Below are 14,253 nucleotides of genomic sequence, written 5' to 3'. Positions count from 1 at the left end.
GAAAAGAGAAAGATCCCAGCAATTTGCGAATTATGGTTTTCGCGGTAAGTCCTGCTTCTTCTTCTAAAGCTCCTGTTTTCCTATAATAGCGGTGCCGTCATATAGCGGCCATCTGCCATCTCCATATAAAATATAGGTATGGATGGAGGAGCTAAGCTCTGGTTTCCTAGGATAGTGATGGTACCTTCATAAAGCGGCCGTCTCCTACAGAATACTACTCCACTTTACTAATTAGTAAATTTTAAATTCTACGACTTGACTTGAAGTATGGCGCGGCCACACATGCTGCACACTCCATCAGGATATTCAGGATCCACTTCTAAAATCCACTATACTTACCACATGAACAATCTGGGTCGTGAATCCTCAGTAGTATGGAACTCAATTTCAATTTATTTATTTGCAGCCAAGTACTAAACACATTCAATTTAATGATAGGCGTGTATGTGGACCCTGATAGGGCCTTAGGTACTACATGAAACTCATTTTAAACTAATGGTAATTAATGACTAAATAGTACAATATGATCAGAATCATTTTATTATTTCATACATAAACATTCCATAAAAACAATTTGATTGATAACAGAAAAATAAATTAGATTGATAATAAAGCCAATAAAATAAAAATCTAAAACATCTGGTGATTTTCCTTTAAAAAAATATTCTACTAATATTTTACAGTACATAGGTATGGAGATTCTTTCCGCACTAGTGTAGGTTATGCAAATTGAGTGTGTAACCTTGGTACACCAAGGCCCTGCATCACATGCATGTTATAGTAGAAGAGCCGGCCGCAAATTTTCTAACCGACTTGATACCACGATGAAATGCACAATGGTTTCCCATAAAAGTGATGCTAAGTCCGAATTCGATAGTCTGCCACGGCGGAACTTGCCGAAAGTACGAAAAAGAAGGCCACTTCCGGTGCGAAAAAAGGGGGCTGATTTAACCCATCTGATACCGAAATAATAGTTATGGCAGCAGTTAGAAATTTACATGTAGACACATAAAAGCGAAGTCTGCCAGTATTTTTTTTGCCGGAAGTGCTTGGCAGACGCTCTCAAAGGTGGCCAACGGGACCCCTAATTTAACCCATCTGATACCACCATGAAACCAATTCCAGTCGGTAGGTATGAACCCTCATGTCAGGAATATATAAGTCTGCCAAGGCTTTTCCTGCCGAAACACCTTGGCAGACGAGATTATGTAAGCAAGGTCGGCATCGGTTACCCTACACTAACCCATCTGATACCACCATGAAACCAATTCCAGTCGGTAGGTACGAACCCCCATTTTAGGAATATATAAGTCTGCCAAGGTTTTTCCTGCCGAAACACCTTGGCAGACGAGATTATAAACAAGATGACCATCGGTTACCGTACACTAACCCATCTGATACCGCCATGAAACCAATTCCAGTCGGTAGGTATGAACCCTCATTTCAGGAATATATAAGTCTGCCAAGGCTTTTCCTGCCGTAACACCACGGCAGACGAGATTATGTAAGCAAGGCCGGCATCGGTTACCCTACACTAACCCATCTGATACCACCATGAAACCAATTCCAGTCGGTAGGTATGAACCCCCATTTTAGAAATATATAAGTCTGCCAAGGTTTTTCCTGCCGAAACACCTTGGCAGACGAGATTATAAGCAAGATTACCATCGGTTACCGTACACTAACCCATCTGATACCACCATGAAACCAATTCTAGTCGGTAGGTATGAACCCTCATTTCAGGAATTTATAAGTCTGCCAAGGCCTTTCCTGCCGAAACACCTTGACAGACGAGATTATGTAAGCAGCATCCACATACGAGGGATCCGTATTTTGGGATTATACAGATTACGGACATTATTAATAGCTGTAGGCTTATTTATTACTTTATGCTTATACATATTTGTATATTATTATGTTACTAATAAAATATATTTATAATTTATTAAACCTAAACTTAATACATTGGGAATTCATTACCTGCTTACGGCAGTAGTAGGGATAAGTGGGTGAGTTCTGGCTCACTGAGCCAGGCCAACAGTCCCTCCCCCTTTTTTCCCTTGTTGAGGCCCTGCAACCTTGCCTTGAACCCAAACTAATGTCATTGTAGCTCGAATCTAACCTAATCTATTTTTATTGCTTTTAGAATATTTCAATTATCTACTTTTGCAAAGTTAAAGTTTGAAATCTCTATTTCGCAAAATGGAATTTTAATGTGACTTTAATGTATGTGCAGTCTACTTAGTAATTGGGTTTAAAGATATAAAAACACACATTTTATTTCCTATCCTAAGTTTATTCAAATAATATTCTGAACATATATAGTAATTAGACTGGTCATATTTTTCATAAAATCGATTTCGACTGGCAAAGCATATTACTTTTTGGCAACCGGGTTTTTTAACCTAATTAGACCCCTCTGAATCCGAATTTGCTCGGTTGCTCGATCGAAATCTTGACCGGAAGTGAGATATTTGACATTAAAGGTCCCTTTTTTTTTCGTTTTTCGTAAATAACTCTTAAACGGTGGCACATAGCAAAAAATGTTCTATTACATAAGTAATATGCATAAAATTGCCTACAAGAAAGATTCAGTACAATTTTTCGCTAGGATCAATATTCAAAGAGATTTTAACGCGGGAAATTTAATTATAATCACTTCTAAGGTCCCGTTTTTTAGGTTTTCGTAAATAACTCATAAACGGTGGCCAATATCAAAAAATGTTGTTAGACGTTAATAATCTACACAAAATTTTGAACAAAAAAGATTCAGTACACTTTTTGCAGGGATCAATATTTAAAAAGATAATAAAGAGGGAAAGTTAATTATACTAAATTCTAAGGTTCCTTGTTTTTATTTTTTCGTTAATAATTTGAAAAGTATGTCTCATAGCAAAAAAAAATCTTATACATAAATAATAAACGTAAAATTTCCTACAAGAAACATGCAGAACACTTTTCGCTAGGATCAATATTTAAAAAGACAAAGCAGCGGGTAAGTTAATTATAATCAATTTTAAAGTCCCTTTTTAGTTTTTTGTAAATAACTCGTAAACGGTGTCCCATAGCGAAATAGGTTTTTAAGAATAAATTATCTACATAAAATTTCCTCCAAAAAACATCTAGAACACTTTTCTTTAGGATCAATATTTCAAGCGATATTAAAGGAAAAATGTTAATTACAATCAGTTCACAGGTCACTTTTTTTTAGTTTTTCGTAAATAACTCGTAAACGGTGGCCCGTTGCAAAACAATATTCTACATAAATATTAAACATAAAATTGTCCACAAAAAAGGTTCTGTACACTTTTTCGCTACGATCAATATTTAAACAGATATTAAAGGGGGTAAGTTAATTATAATCAATTTCCAGGTCCCTATTTTTAGGATTTCGCAAATGACTCGTAAAATAAGGCTCATAGCAAAATAAGTTCTTAATGTTCTTGTAAATAAAGAATCGATATAAAATTTTCTACGAAAGACATATGGAACACTTTTCTCTTTTTAGGATTCCGTACCTCAAAATGAATAAAAACCGGCCAAGCGCGAGTCGGACTCGCGTTGCAAGGGTTCCGTACATTACCCAATTTTTAACAGTGTATTTTATATATGTGAAACGCGAGTGAATTGCCTTTAAAAAACCTGTAGGGATCGGTTCAAAAACTATAAGTAATGTCCGACTCGCGCTTGACTGCATAATTCTAATAGGTTTTCCTGTCATCTATAAATTCTATTCTGTGTATCTTTTCAAAATTTTAGACCCAGTAGTTTCGGAGATAAAGCCTCCTTCCCCAAAATAAAACATTAAAATACAAAAAAATACCACCCCCACACCCCTTTATCTCCGAAACTACTGGGTCTAAATTTTGAAAATAAAATAGTTCTTTATCTATATAGACGTAAACCTAAAACTAGGGACCTGGAAATTGATTATAATTAACTTACCCCCTTTAATACCTCTTTAAATATTGATCGTAGCGAAAAAGTGTACAGAACCTTTTTTGTGGACAATTGTATGTTTAATATTTATGTAGAATATTGTTTTGCAACGGGCCACCGTTTACGAGTTATTTACGAAAAACTAAAAAAAAGTGACCTGTGAACTGATTGTAATTAACATTCTTCCTTTAATATCGCTTGAAATATTGATCCTAGAGAAAAGTGTTCTAGATGTTTTTTGGAGGAAATTTTATGTGGATAATTTATTCTTAAAAACCTATTTCGCTATGGGACACCATTTACGAGTTATTTACAAAAAACTAAAAAGTGACTTTAAAATTGATTATAATTAACTTACCCGCTGCTTTGTCTTTTTAAATATTGATCCTAGCGAAAAGTGTTCTGCATGTTTCTTGTAGGAAATTTTACGTTTATTATTTATGTATAAGATTTTTTTTGCTATGAGTCATACTTTTCAAATTATTAACGAAAAAATAAAAACAAGGAACCTTAGAATTTAGTATAATTAACTTTCCCTCTTTATTATCTTTTTAAATATTGATCCCTGCAAAAAGTGTACTGAATCTTTTTTGTTCAAAATTTTGTGTAGATTATTAACGTCTAATAACATTTTTTGATATTGGCCACCGTTTAAGAGTTATTTACGAAAACCTAAAAAACGGGACCTTAGAAGTGATTATAATTAAATTTCCCGCGTTAAAATCTCTTTTAATATTGATCCTAGCGAAAAATTGTACTGAATCTTTCTTGTAGGCAATTTTATGCATATTACTTATGTAATAGAACATTTTTTGCTATGCACCACCGTTTAAGAGTTATTTACGAAAAACGAAAAAAACGGACCTTTAATGTCAAATATCTCACTTCCGGTCAAGATTTCGATCGAGGAACCGGCAAATTCGGATTCAGCGGGGTCTAATTAGGTTAAAAAACCCGGTTGCCAAAAAGTAATATGATTTGCCAGTCGCATCAAGAAGGAGAGCGATTTTGTTTTTTTTTGTCTAGTCTAAATATCATTACTTATTCTGTGTACAGAGGAGAAAACGAATGAAATCATGCAATTTGATTTTGCTATTTTTAAATAAAGAGTAACCAAACAGTATTTTCCACAGTTGTTGGTAATGATACCATCTCTTACAATTTCTCTTCATGAACATTTTATGATACCTAACCTTCCAGTTTTCGCCCGAATTAATTAAAAAATTCACCAACTCCATTTACACCAACCAAATAGAAAACGGGTCCGTGTCCGAATTCGCGATCTCGAGTCCGGGTCCGCGTCCGGGTCCAGGTTCAGGTAGAAGTCGAATTCAAAATCTTGCTTGTTTTGCCAGTGGGGTAACTTGCTTAACAATCAATTAGAAAAAGACAAGTCGTCGAGGAGTTCCGTTCTGATCACCATCAGCAATACCACTTCATCAAATGCCACTGTTCTTAATGTAAATCCTTGTTTGCCTGATGAAAATACAAGAGTCACTATACAATGCCATTAAGATTTGTAGAGTTCCCTCGATTCCTTATGGATCCCATCATCAGAACTTGAGCTTCACGATAATATGACTTAAAAATCTAACGTGCTTAACAAACATAACGAAGAGGACAAATCCCCAAACATGAGCTATGCGTCGTTGAAGAGTTCCATTCTGATCATCATCAGCAGTTTCACTTCATCAAATGTCACAATTCTGAATGTAAATGATTGGTTTGTTTAAAATACACCAGTATCACTATATGTTAAGTGGTTCAAAAAACATTTTTTTTCCTAAGGGGCACCCCCTTATTTTGTTACACTTATTATGTTGATAAAATACACCAAGTTTCTTAATTTATCTCGTTCTTTTTAGCATTAGAAATTAGGTAAACAATCTTGATGTGTCTTTTAATTGAAAAACACATTTTAAAAATAAGTTACGGCAAATACACTCGCGTGCAAAAGTATTGCATCACTTTGCATTTTTTCGTCCGCACCCAATATCTTTGTAATTCTAGAGCCGATTCTGAAAATTTTGGTATCAACTGAAAGCTTATCCCTTCGGATGGCAGCACCTCCGGTTGAACGGTAGGAGAAATGGCGCGGCCATTTTTTTAAATTGGCCCTTGCGTGGCAGAGGCCGCGACGCGGACAGTCCCCTAATTGGCAGCGGTCGCGAGAAGGTTCGGTCATAACAAGCCCGTAATTGGCAGAGACCGTCTCGCGGCCTCTGTGCGACGCTGCATTTCGCGCCTAAAATTAAACCGTTAAAAGTATGCCTTGCTTGCTCACTCTTGCAAGATGCATTCGTCAATAAACAAGGATGGTATTCCCTAACGGTCGAATTCCCGCGTAAAACAAAGTTTGTTAGAAATGACGTGATGTTCCTGCCCCACCTCGCCCATTACGCGTCGACCGTCGTTGAGCCGCGAACATTTAAACGGAATACGCACTGATAAAAAGTGAAATAAACTGTGTGAATCGTGTTAAATGTATTGTTTTGTCATAAATACTGCTTTTTCTACAAACAATTGTTTTATTTCGTAATTATACGTATTATTACATGAAAGTAGAAAAAAATGTTTTAATATAAGATTAGAACAATTCTAGCATAATTCACATAAATAGAACAGAATTCATTGGTATACAATCAAATAAGCCATTTTATGCTGAATTCAGTGATATATAGTTTATATATAACATTCATATATATTTTTTTGGTAATGGTCATATTTCTAACATGCGCCAAATTTGTAATGATCACCCGTTGAGGCCCCGCCACTTGACGTATATTTTTCCAAAATGGCTGCGCCACTCAACTCATCGTTCAACCTGAGGCGCTGCCATTCAACGGCTTGTTAATGTCTGTCCGTCTCGCGGCCTCTGCCACTTACCGTGGAGACCTCGAGGAGGACAATGCCACTCGAAGGGTTATAATCTAACGCATTAGAAAATTGGGAAATTTAATGAAATTTCAAATCTGAAGACTAAAAAAAATCAGAAACTGAAAGTAGCGACATAATGGTCGAGAAATAAATTTAGGAAAGTTAAGAATAAAAGTCATTTATTTAATACAAAATAAATTATTATTATTAAATTAATACCTGGTGTTGCCACCCCTAGCCCTCCTCATACAAATCAAGCGGTTTTTCATAGACCTAATTAATTTTCTAATGAAATCTTGTGGAATAGCGTCCCACTCCTCCAGCAAGGCTCCCTTCAGCTCCTCAACATTGGCCGGGGCAGGATTCCGCTTCCGAATCCTCCTTTTCAGGTAGTCCCACACGTGTTCAATGGGGTTAAGGTCCGGGCTCATCGCTGGCCAGTCCATGGTGTCGATGCCCACTTCGAGAAGGTAGGCTGCGGTGGCCCTAGCGGTATGACACGGGCATTATCCTGCATTAGGATGAACCCCTCATCAAAAATACCGGCATAAGGAACAACATGTTCCTCCAGGATGTCAGTAATGTATTTTGCAGCGGTCAATCCACCGCCACGGCCCCCGCCAGGCACGAAAACCAGCTCTGTTCGCGCGTCGTAGGAAACGCCGCCCCAGAACATCACGGATCCACCGCCATAGGCGACCCTTTCGGAGAAGCAACATTGGGCGAACCGTTCTTCTGGCCTTCTGTAGACTCTTCCTCTTCGGTCACATCCATTCAAACATATTCTGCACTCGTCCGAGAAGAGAACTGGGGTCCATTGCTCAATGGTCCAGTCCATATGATTTTCTGCAAACTATCTGTCGCGCCAGCAATCTGGGCCCTGTTGCAGGCCTCCTGGGTGTCAAGTTCGCTTTCTTGAGTCTTCTTCTTATTGTCCACTCACTGGCAGCCACTCCTCGTATCTCATGCAGACGCTGCTGGATGGCAACGCTTGTCAGATGTCGATCTCGGAGAGATGTTGTGACAATGAAGCGGTCGTCCCTCTCTGATGTACACTTTTTGCGGCCGCTTCTTGGTCTTGAAGTAAAGGATCCAGTCCGTTGGAACCTCTGGTAAACTCTGCAAACTGTAGATTGACTTAAATTCAGCGTGGCAGCTACTGAACGTTGGCTACGCCCCTCTTGCAGGAGCTGGACGACTTGGCGGACTTCAGCTTCAGTGGTTTCCATTTTTCACAGGTCTTCTTCACGGGAAAATATGCGGAGATGTGTACCGGTCAACTTTTGATAAGTGACTGATAACAACCCCTCCCCTACCCCCCGTTTTATAGGGGTCAAGGGTAGCGCAACTCGTGCGCGTGATAACGCGAAACCGCTCACAAATCGGGAAAATGCCGATAATTTGAAAAATACTGGGCCGTTTTCCATGTTTTTTAACTTTACGTAAAGCTAAAACTTCAAGGGACATGATCCCATTAAAATAATTAATGGAAAATAACCGGTTTACAAAATTATTGGGTTCAGTTGAAAAAATGCAAAGTGATGCAATACTTTTGCACGCGAGTGTATGTAACAATTATTAATCTAGTACGATCATTTATATTCGTCTGCTTTCATAAGTAATAGTTTTTGAATTTTGAAAAGCGTTTTTCAATTAAAAGACATGCTAAGATCGCTTACCTTCTTGCAAGTTCTTTCTAATGCTAAAAAAACGAACTATACAAGGGGGTGCTTAACCACGTTGAAATTTTGTATGTTGTTTGAAACCCAACAAAAAGAGTATTTATGATTCAGAATTTTATTTAAATATCTGGTTTCACACTATTTGCACATGTGATGTATAAGTTTTGAAGTAGAAAAACATTTTCTTTCAAAATAATATCTTTTAAATCACACTTTCAAATAATGTGAAAACTATTACTTACATAAAAATAAAAAAAAATAGTAACTTATTTTTTTTTGATTTCATACAATTTGAAAAATTTCAAAGTGTTTTGAGCACCCCCTTGTAGTTAAGATTGTAAGATTACAAACTTGGCGTATTTTGTCAACATAATAAGTGTAACAAAATGAGGGGGTGCCGCTTCTTCTAGCTAGAGTTTGAATTTTTCCCATACAAACGTGAACCACCCTTACAAGATTTGAAGAGTGCCCTCGATTCCTCATAAATCTCACCATCAGAACTGGGTTTTGACAAAGACGGAACCAATCTGTATGTATATACTTACAAGTTACAACTCAACTAAAAAAATAATTTTCAAAATCGATCCCGAAATGACGGAGATATCAAACATTAAAAAACCGAATTAATACCTCCTTTTTAGGGTTCCGTAGCCAAATGGCAAAAAACGGAACCCTTATAGATTCGTCATGTCTGTCTGTCTGTCCGTCCGTATGTCACAGTCACTTTTTTCCGAAACTATAAGAACTGTTGAAACTTGGTAAGTAGATGTATTCTGTGAACCGCATTAAGATTTCAACACAAAAATAGAAAAAAAACACAATAAATTTTGGGGGTCCCCCATACTTAGAACTGAAACTTAAAATGTCTTTTTCATTAAACCCATACGTGTGGGGTATCCATGGATATGTCTTCAAAAATGATACAATACAATACAATACTCTTTATTGCACGCCTCACATACACTTAGTTTACAATAAATGGACAATAACATAAACAAAGACAATAGAGGTAACAACAGGCGGTCTTACCGCTTATGATATTGAGGTTTCTAATATCATTTATTTCTAAACTGAATAGTTGCGCGAGAGACACTTCCAAAGTGGTAAAATGTGTGCACCCTCCCCTCCCACTTTAACTTCTAAAATAAATTTAACTTCGCACTGAATGATGACATCGTACGGGGCTTAAAGCCCCCGTAACGCAGTGAACGTGTTAAAGTCACATTAAAATTCCATTTTTCGAAATAGAGATTTCAACATTTAACTTTGCAAAAGTAGATACTTGAAATATTCTAAAAGCAATAAAAATAAATTAGGTTAGATTCGAGCTACAATGACATTAGTTTGGGTTCAAGGCAAGGTTGTAGGGCCTCAACAAGGGAAAAAAGGGGGAGGGACTGTTGGCCTGGCTCAGTGAGCCAGAACTCACCCACTTATCCCTACTACTGCCGTAAGCAGGTAATGAATTCCCAATGTATTAAGTTTAGGTTTAATAAAATATAAATATATTTTATTAGTAACATAATAATATACAAATATTTATAAGCATAAAGTAATAAATAAGCCTACAGCTATTAATAATGTCCGTAATCTGTATAATCCCAAAATACGGATCCCTCGTATGTGGATGCTGCTTACATAATCTCGTCTGTCAAGGTGTTTCGGCAGGAAAGGCCTTGGCAGACTTATAAATTCCTGAAATGAGGGTTCATACCTACCGACTAGAATTGGTTTCATGGTGGTATCAGATGGGTTAGTGTACGGTAACCGATGGTAATCTTGCTTATAATCTCGTCTGCCAAGGTGTTTCGGCAGGAAAAACCTTGGCAGACTTATATATTTCTAAAATGGGGGTTCATACCTACCGACTGGAATTGGTTTCATGGTGGTATCAGATGGGTTAGTGTAGGGTAACCGATGCCGACCTTGCTTACATAATCTCGTCTGCCGTGGTGTTACGGCAGGAAAAGCCTTGGCAGACTTATATATTCCTGAAATGAGGGTTCATACCTACCGACTGGAATTGGTTTCATGGCGGTATCAGATGGGTTAGTGTACGGTAACCGATGGTCATCTTGTTTATAATCTCGTCTGCCAAGGTGTTTCGGCAGGAAAAACCTTGGCAGACTTATATATTCCTAAAATGGGGGTTCGTACCTACCGACTGGAATTGGTTTCATGGTGGTATCAAATGGGTTAGTGTAGGGTAACCGATGCCGACCTTGCTTACATAATCTCGTCTGCCAAGGTGTTTCGGCAGGAAAAGCCTTGGCAGACTTATATATTCCTGACATGAGGGTTCATACCTACCGACTGGAATTGGTTTCATGGTGGTATCAGATGGGTTAAATTAGGGGTCCCGTTGGCCACCTTTGAGAGCGTCTGCCAAGCACTTCCGGCAAAAAAAATACTGGCAGACTTCGCTTTTATGTGTCTACATGTAAATTTCTAACTGCTGCCATAACTATTATTTCGGTATCAGATGGGTTAAATCAGCCCCCTTTTTTCGCACCGGAAGTGGCCTTCTTTTTCGTACTTTCGGCAAGTTCCGCCGTGGCAGACTATCGAATTCGGACTTAGCATCACTTTTATGGGAAACCATTGTGCATTTCATCGTGGTATCAAGTCGGTTAGAAAATTTGCGGCCGGCTCTTCTACTAAGTTGGTCCAAACTTGGCATGGTCAGGTAACCTGAGTTAAGAAATACTAACTTTTGTTTTACAATTTTTGTTAATTTATTTGGAAATAACTACATAATATTTTAACAATAATTATTGTTTATAACTATAAGGAAGACTATAATTATTTTCCAAATCCTCCTCTACAGTTAGGGCTGCTCTCAACCACCTTGTCGCTGCTGTCCCATTGCTCTGGAGTTTTTGCTACTATGGACAGAGCATGGACACCAGTCTGCAACTCCTCCTTCAATATGTCATTCACTAGTCTATGGCGCTGAAAAAAAAAACTCATAAATTTTAAATGCCTACAATGTTATGAGCACAGATCAGGGTTTTTGGGAATACTAGCCAAAAAATTGGTAAAAACAGTAAAAAGGTGATTGTGGTTTATGAATAGCCTGCAAAGTGATGCTGTTTTTACATTTCTAAGCAAATTTGGAGCTTAATACCTATTTTGAATTCATAGTTTGGTGATAATTTTATAAATTTTCTGTGTTTTACAATAAACAAAGTTATAAAAATACCAAATCCTTCCTGCACCAAAAACCCCAATGTATGATTATGAGCACAGTCAGCAAGTTAGCATAAAAGTTTCCATGGCTAATTTTGCATGATGAACTGATGATTATGCATGGTTTGTAAAATAATATATCAGCTACCTATGATTTGATTAAAAACAGGTACATCTGAAAATTCTTATTCCATCTTTTGCTATAAAATGACAAATCAGAAAATGAAGCATGCCTTTTGAAGGGTCAAAAAGTATACAGGTTCCAATTGCAAATGGTTTTTTAATAACATTGAATTATTATTATGATCTGTGTAAGATGTCCATCAATATTTATATTTATTTATTAGTACTACAGGCTTTCTGTTCTCGTCTTAGGCCAATCTGACAAAAATAGCCTTCTCCACATGTGATTTCTACATAGCAAAACAAACTCGTATAAATAAATACCTTTATCAGCGGTAATCCATCGAATTTATCAGACACTACAACAACTTTGAAATGTGTCTCCGCGCCTTTCGGCACGTTGTGCATGTACGACTCATTGATAATTTCGAGGTGCTTGGTTCCTAAAGATGTTTGTAGCTTATTCCTGATTGTATTTTCCACAACCCCGGACATATTTCTAGCTAAGTAAGTGCCTGAAAAGAAGCAAAACGCAACTTACACGGGGAACTTAAAAGAATATTTATTTTATTATAAATATTCATACAATTACCTGAAAGCGTTGCCGCCTGCAATGTTTTGATCAAAAGGCTGTTCACGATCATAAGTATATATTTTTTGTTTTTAAGTGTACACAATATTTTGATTATTATTTTCGATATTTTTCTGATAGTTTTCAATCGTCTAGGTGTACTGTCATTGTCAACTGTCAGATCAGCTGACATTGACATACGCGTTTAGAAATCGAACTCCTTAAAGGGCTCCACACACAATGCAACAAACCGCGTGCAATTATTAATATAGTTGGTTAAACCAAATTGTCAGTAAATAAGAACAAAAAAAACTATACTCGTCCTTTTCTTTTGGGTGCTAGTACTACCGAAGACAAAGATAGTATGATTCTCTCTGTCTATGTTTGAAATAAGACAGTTATTTCATCCTTTGACAAACTATACATTGCGGTGGCGGCATATAATCGATTGATTGAATTAGTTCCAAAGAATATGTTGTATCGCATGTGTATTTTAAAACACCTCGCAAGGCCCAATGTACATATCCGCTGCAATCTAATGAAAACCTTAAAGCCGTTACATACAACCGCACCGTACTGCGACCTTGGCGCGTCGCACCCATAAGTGAAAGCGAGAAAGATATATCCTCTTTCTCGCTCTCACGGGTGCGGCGCACTAAGTACCTATACCTTATTACGAGTATTAGACTACCCATCTCTAAACTGCTGTGGCAGAATATAGGCCTTAACTTCAAATGACTCACAAGCTACGAGTATTACAATAATTTCACTTTCTATTGGGTTTGACGGATTGAATTTCCATTCAATATTCAGCGCCGACATTGTTTCGCATATGATACCTATATCACTCGATTAACCCTTAATCAAATATCGGGAAATAATTTCCCACTTCATTCTAATTTACGAAATATTTTTTATCTTTTTAAAGGCTTCACTCAGCGATACCAACCATACAGATTTAAAATCTTAGTAACATTTTTAATTTGAAAAATGGCAACACTTTTCTAATGGCCGCCATTTGTGACCATACGTCAAAGTCAATGTCAGTTGTTGTGATTTTTTTTGCAATAACGACATTTTTTTTAGTGTTTTGAGGTTAAGTGCGAAAAAAAATCTTGTAAGTGCATAAACTGAATACTATCATAAACTAGACTTATTTTCCCTGTGTTTTGTTTGAAAAGAATTGTGATAACGATATGATTTAGCCAAGATTTTAAGGTTTAGTAAGTGGGTTATTATTTCCCATTGTTTGTTCCTGAACGTACGATTTACAACAAAATTGGTAGGTTTTATCAAGTGGGAAATTATTTCTCAGTGTTTGTTCTCCACCTAAATTTTAATTGGTTTCCAGAAATAAAAATATATGCCCGTTTGCCTGTTACACAAAAAAATATGTGCCTGTTTTTGTTTTCTTTTTTCTTTTATTTATATCTTTGATTTTTGAAGATAACGTTAAGGGATCATACTTGAATTCCAAGCAAAGCCGGGGGGAGCTACTAACTAGTAAAAAGTTCGTAACCGTATCGAACAATGGGAAACTATTTCCCACTTCATTCAAAATTTTGCTATTCCGTAACGGATAACGGGAAATTATTTCCCACCGCAAAACCCCCCCTTTCCCCCCACTAAAATTATTTTTATATATTTTTTCGTAATCTACGCACCCAAATTACCTAAAAACCAATCTTAGTTTTCAAAAATCTCATAAAAAGTGTTCCGTTTGATTAAGGGTTAAATAATATATCGTCATTGATTTAAAGTTTTTTCTTCGTTCTTTCCTAAGTGTAGGGTGCTTATGTTACAGAATGTATCTAAATAATGTATATTCTGATCATCGATCCACCTTTTTTACCGACTTTGCCGTTTTGGATA

The 14,253-nt window shown here is 36.9% G+C and overlaps 1 protein-coding gene and 1 long non-coding RNA gene across 3 annotated transcripts in view; both read right to left on the bottom strand.

Annotated features, from left to right (window-relative positions):
* The window catches only part of LOC134664571 (uncharacterized), a 513,832-nt gene that overhangs the window by 396,971 nt on the left and 102,608 nt on the right, over nucleotides 1–14,253 (bottom strand). The gene's annotated exons all lie outside the window — the stretch shown is intronic.
* On the bottom strand, nucleotides 11,210–12,537 carry LOC134664837 (bolA-like protein DDB_G0274169). Of its 2 annotated transcripts, none has more exons than XM_063521571.1 (3): nucleotides 12,397–12,537; nucleotides 12,135–12,325; nucleotides 11,210–11,450 (listed from the first exon to the last, which is right to left on the bottom strand). In XM_063521571.1, exons 1-3 carry the CDS (start codon nucleotides 12,452–12,454, stop codon nucleotides 11,301–11,303), a joined length of 399 nt encoding a protein of 132 aa, XP_063377641.1. In that variant the 5' UTR covers nucleotides 12,455–12,537; the 3' UTR covers nucleotides 11,210–11,300. The 2 variants fall into 2 exon arrangements, with proteins under 2 accessions (XP_063377641.1, XP_063377642.1); XM_063521572.1 differs by having other exon boundaries at nucleotides 12,403–12,537.

Source organism: Cydia fagiglandana, chromosome 5, assembly GCF_963556715.1.
Source record: "Cydia fagiglandana chromosome 5, ilCydFagi1.1, whole genome shotgun sequence".
NCBI lineage: Eukaryota > Metazoa > Arthropoda > Insecta > Lepidoptera > Tortricidae > Cydia > Cydia fagiglandana.
This window is presented reverse-complemented; position numbering and strand designations above follow the sequence as displayed.

Coding starts and splice junctions, on each gene's coding strand:
- LOC134664837 (XM_063521571.1), bottom strand. CDS start 12,454: ATGATCGTGAACAGCCTTTTGATCAAAACATTGCAGGCGGCAACGCTT. Junction 12,326..12,396: donor GGCAACGCTTTCAGGTAATT/GTATGAATATTT, acceptor GCTTCTTTTCAG/GCACTTACTTAGCTAGAAAT. Junction 11,451..12,134: donor ATGGATTACCGCTGATAAAG/GTATTTATTTAT, acceptor TTTTTTTTTCAG/CGCCATAGACTAGTGAATGA.